This window comes from Eriocheir sinensis, unplaced genomic scaffold (assembly GCF_024679095.1).
Source record: "Eriocheir sinensis breed Jianghai 21 unplaced genomic scaffold, ASM2467909v1 Scaffold87, whole genome shotgun sequence".
Taxonomy (NCBI): Eukaryota; Metazoa; Arthropoda; class Malacostraca; order Decapoda; family Varunidae; genus Eriocheir; species Eriocheir sinensis.
In genome coordinates, this window is record NW_026112241.1 from 123,354 (window position 1) to 127,500 (window position 4,147).

Sequence of the window (4,147 nt, forward strand, 5' to 3'; positions counted from 1 at the left end):
CATCACCTCTCCCTCCTGGCCCCTTCCATCACCTCTCCCTCCTGCCCCTTCCATCACCTCTCCCACCTGCCCCTTCCATCACCTCTCCCTCCTGCCCCTTCCATCACCTCTCCCCTCCTGCCCCTTCCATCACCTCTCCTCCTCCCCTTCCATCCTTCCATCACCTCTCCTCCTGGCCTTCATCACCTCTCCCTCCTGCCCCTTCCATCACCTCATCCTCCTGCCCCCTTCCATCACCTCTCTCTCCTGCCCCCTTCCATCACCTCTCCCTCCTGCCCCTTCCATCACCTCTCCCTCCTGCCCCCTTCCATCACCTGTGTGAGCATTGCCAGTAATCCAGACACACTAATAACGGTCTCTCTCTCCTCGTTATAGTAATGAAAGGATTGGAAACCTTGATGCTGTTCATTTTCATGAGTTTTATTCAGCTTGTACATCGTAATGAACTCTTCATTTTACATATACAGTTTTATACTTGTAAGGACGGCGAAGCGAAGCTTGCCCGGGCGCCAGCAGCCCCGGGCCGGTCCTGCCTGAGGCTGTAAATATCGAAGGCGCCAGGCAGTCCCGCTGAAGGCGCATGACCCGCTGGAGTCGCGTGCTGAAAAAGAGGATGTTGCTGGTGTGTGTAAGATCGTAAACTACCGGGCTGGAAGACTGTCCAACAAAACAGGTGTCGCAGGCCACCGTTGAACCCAGAGTCATGATGACTGTTCAGAAGGCTGGTCGGGTCATCATGATGGTCTGCCGCAAGGAGTAGCTGCTCCCTCGCCATTCATACCACAGGATGCCGGTGGATCCCTCGTGTCGCCCCTCGTGCGGCAAGCTGTTCAGCCTGGCGTAGCTACATTCACGGTGCCACCACGGACCACCATAGCTGAAATGATCAGTCATTCAATGTTCTCATCATTCCACGAAGGTTGACTAAGGTGTCAGAAAGGTCAGCATAGCCTTAAGATCTACCAGTTATGGAACTTGGTTTTAGCATTCGCAGAGACCTTTTTTCATTTGAAAGGCATTGCAAAGTTCATGTTTTTTTTGTTGTTGTTGTTAATTACATCAGATCGTGACATTCATCTTCTTGGAAAGGATGATTTTATCACAAGTTCCTGTGTGTACATATGGGAAGATCCAGCAATACTGAGCCTTGGTTTTATTTCAGCCACGCATAAGTAACTAAATAATGTGACCTGCTGAAACTTATGAAGCCAAGCCATTGAGCCTTACTTACACCGCGGCACAGTTCCTTGGCCATGAGTCGTTATCAGCATCATGAGTGGTAAAGCTGCGGCCAGAATTATAGGTTAAAGAGTCCCCTGCGTCACCGCTGTACCTGGAATTCATATATATATATATATATATATATATATATATATATATATATATATATATATATATATATATATATATATATATATATATATATATATATATATATATATAGAGAGTATTGAGTATATGAATAGAGAGAGGAGAGAGAGAGAGAGAGAGGTGGTGGTGGTGGTGAGTGAGGTGAGTGGTGGTGAGTGAGTGAGTGAGTGAGTGAGTGTGTGAGTGTGTGTGTGTGTGTGTGTGTGTGTGTGTGTGTGTGTGTGTGTGTGTGTGTGTGTGTGTGTGTGTGTGTGTGTGTGTGTGTGTGTGTGTTGGTGTGCTGAGTGCTGAAAATAACAAAATATTTTAGGCATTCATGAAGAATGGGTTTTGAGATCTCAATTGAATGGCTACACAGACACAGGGAGATGCGCTGCATGTCTGTGAACTCTGGCTGTTGGCTGAAGCATTCTGTGGGTTGGCCTAACTTAGGACCAGAGGTCGGACAAATATTTAAAGGACACAAAACATATTTTTTCACACAAAGCAGTGATTTTCGCAAAAACAAATCGCTGTTTTTGCTGGATATTTACATACCAAGTGTCCCAAACACGACACTTTTAGCAGATCCCTGTTGGTACCTTCATGGCGGCGGTGTTTCAGCGGTCTGCTTACTAAGTATTGAGTTAGAAGATACAGGCAGTGGTGTCAGGAGTGACTACTACTACTATTACTACTACTACTACTACTACTGCTGCTACTACTACTACTACTACTACAACGACTTTGTAAAGCTCTCCCATAACATCTTGGCTCACCTGTCAACAGTGAGGCGGTACTTGGTGCTTGGAGGGCCGACGTAGAAGAAGCCGTACTTTGCGTACCGTTTTACGTCGTCCCAATCCGCCATGTCGATGCGCAGTTCCTGAAGGGCCGTCGATGTCAGTCCGTGCAGCAGGTCCAGGCCCAGCCAGAACTCGTCCTCGAGATGGCCGAAACCCAAGTCGCATTCTCGCCAGGTCCGGTTAAAATCTTCCCGGACGGTGAGATTTGTGCGTCTCTGGAACACCGTCCAGCCCCCTCCGTCAGTCGTTTGGTCGCAGTACACTGCCGCGCGGCGCTGGGGCTGCCCAGGGAAGGGGTACACGTGGCGAAGGCCCTTGCCACTATCCCCGCCGTCCAGCAGGTCCTTGCAGTGACGCGGTCGGTTGTCGTAGTGACGCACGACTTGACGCACCTCCTGCAGCAGCTCTCTCGCCTCCTGCATGGTCAGGCAAAGGGTTGGTCTATCACTGCGAGTAGGTCACCAACGGAAATAGAAAGTAACAGTCGCTAATGTCATTGTTTTATGTGTGATTTGGCTGCGTAGCTTATTGGGATTTGGGCATCATATTTGATGTGTCTACTTTACATTATTTGATTGGATTAAGTTACGTTACTTCGTCGTCAGGTCTCACTACTTGGTGGTGTATAGTTACATAACACGAAGGAAGCTGTATTTCTTTGCGGAATAAACCATTACCTGCACCAGCGGGTTCGGCGGCGTTGGGCGCTGCACGGAGGCGGGTGCACAGCTGTCCAGGGCTTCGGCCACACACGCCTCGCTGAAGCCCGTGGCGACGAGGAGACTGGACACTACGGACTTACCAAGGAGCACGTTGCTCGTGTTGCCTTCTGCAGCAGGGGCGGGAGTGTTGGCTGGCTCCACCGCGGCCACGACCACGGCCATGACCGCGACGCTCAGCAACATCAGAAGTGTCATTACTTCTGATCTTCTGGCAAGTGAAGTATTTTCCCAAGACTCGTCTGACAGGCAGCAGGTCACGATGCCTTGCAGAACTTCACTGGTGAAGTGCCCGGCTTCTGCCAGGGTGCGTCGGCTTATAAAGCCTTGCCGCCGCCCCCCCTCTCCTCGGGCCTAACAATGACGCACCCAGCGTGCAATGTGTGTGTGTGTGTGTGTGTGTGTATGTGTGTGTGTGTATCTTCGTTTATTACTATTATCTCTCTCTCTCTCTCTCTCTCTCTCTCTCTCTCTCTCTCTCTCTCTCTCTCTCTCTCTCTCTCTCTCTCTCTTTCGTGTCATTAGTTCACAGGGAATAAATATCTTTAATTAGTACGTAATGTGAAGCCTGAGGAGGAGGAGGAGGGTCATCTGGCAGTTATGAAATGAAGGTCAGAGACTTGATGAGGCGAATGGAAGAGAAGAAGAAGGAAGAGAAGAAGAAGAGGGAGAAGAAGAAGAAGAAGAAGAGGAGAAGAAGAAGAAGAAGAAGAAAGAAGGAAGAAGAGGAGAAGAAGAAGGAAGAAGAAGAAGAAGATGAAGGAGGAGGAGGAGGAAGGAGGAGGAAGAGAAGGAGGAGAAGAGGGTGAAGAGGTAAACAAAACAACAACAATTTTGATGTTTCTATGTCTCCTCCTCCTCCTCTTCCTCCTCCTCCTCTTCCTTCCCCTTTCTCCTCCTCCTCCTCCTCCTCTTCCTCCTCCCCCTCTTCCTCCTCCTCCTTCTCCTCTTCTAGCCATAGAGGAAATGGTTGCGTTTATTCATCAGTTTAATTCTTCTTCTCTTCCTCCTCCTCCTCCTCTTCTTCTCTTCCTCCTCCTCGTCCTTCTCCTCTTCTTCCTCCTCCTCCTCCTCTTCTTCTCTTCCTCCTCCTCGTCCTTCTCCTCTTCTTCCTCCTCCTCCTCCTCTTCTTCTCTTCCTCCTCCTAGTCCTTCTCCTCTTCTTCCTCCTCCTCCTCCTCTTCTTCTCTTCCTCCTCCTCGTCCTTCTCCTCTTCTTCCTCCTCCTCCTCCTCTGCCCCGTTCGAAAAAATGTCTTAATCTGCAGAAAGGAA

At 49.5% G+C, this 4,147-nt stretch overlaps 1 protein-coding gene across 2 annotated transcripts; it reads right to left on the minus strand.

The window, feature by feature from the left end:
- Window positions 1-410: 410 nt before the first annotated feature.
- Window positions 411-3,165, minus strand: LOC126994759 (ryncolin-4-like). Of its 2 annotated transcripts, none has more exons than XM_050854041.1 (4): window positions 2,834-3,165; window positions 2,196-2,572; window positions 1,232-1,333; window positions 411-877 (listed from the first exon to the last, which is right to left on the minus strand). In XM_050854041.1, the coding sequence occupies exons 1-4, from the start codon at window positions 3,071-3,073 to the stop codon at window positions 715-717; spliced, it is 882 nt and encodes a 293-aa protein (XP_050709998.1). In that variant the 5' UTR covers window positions 3,074-3,165; the 3' UTR covers window positions 411-714. The 2 variants fall into 2 exon arrangements, with proteins under 2 accessions (XP_050709998.1, XP_050709997.1); XM_050854040.1 differs by having other exon boundaries at window positions 423-877; window positions 2,130-2,572.
- Between the last annotated feature and the right edge of the window lie 982 nt (window positions 3,166-4,147).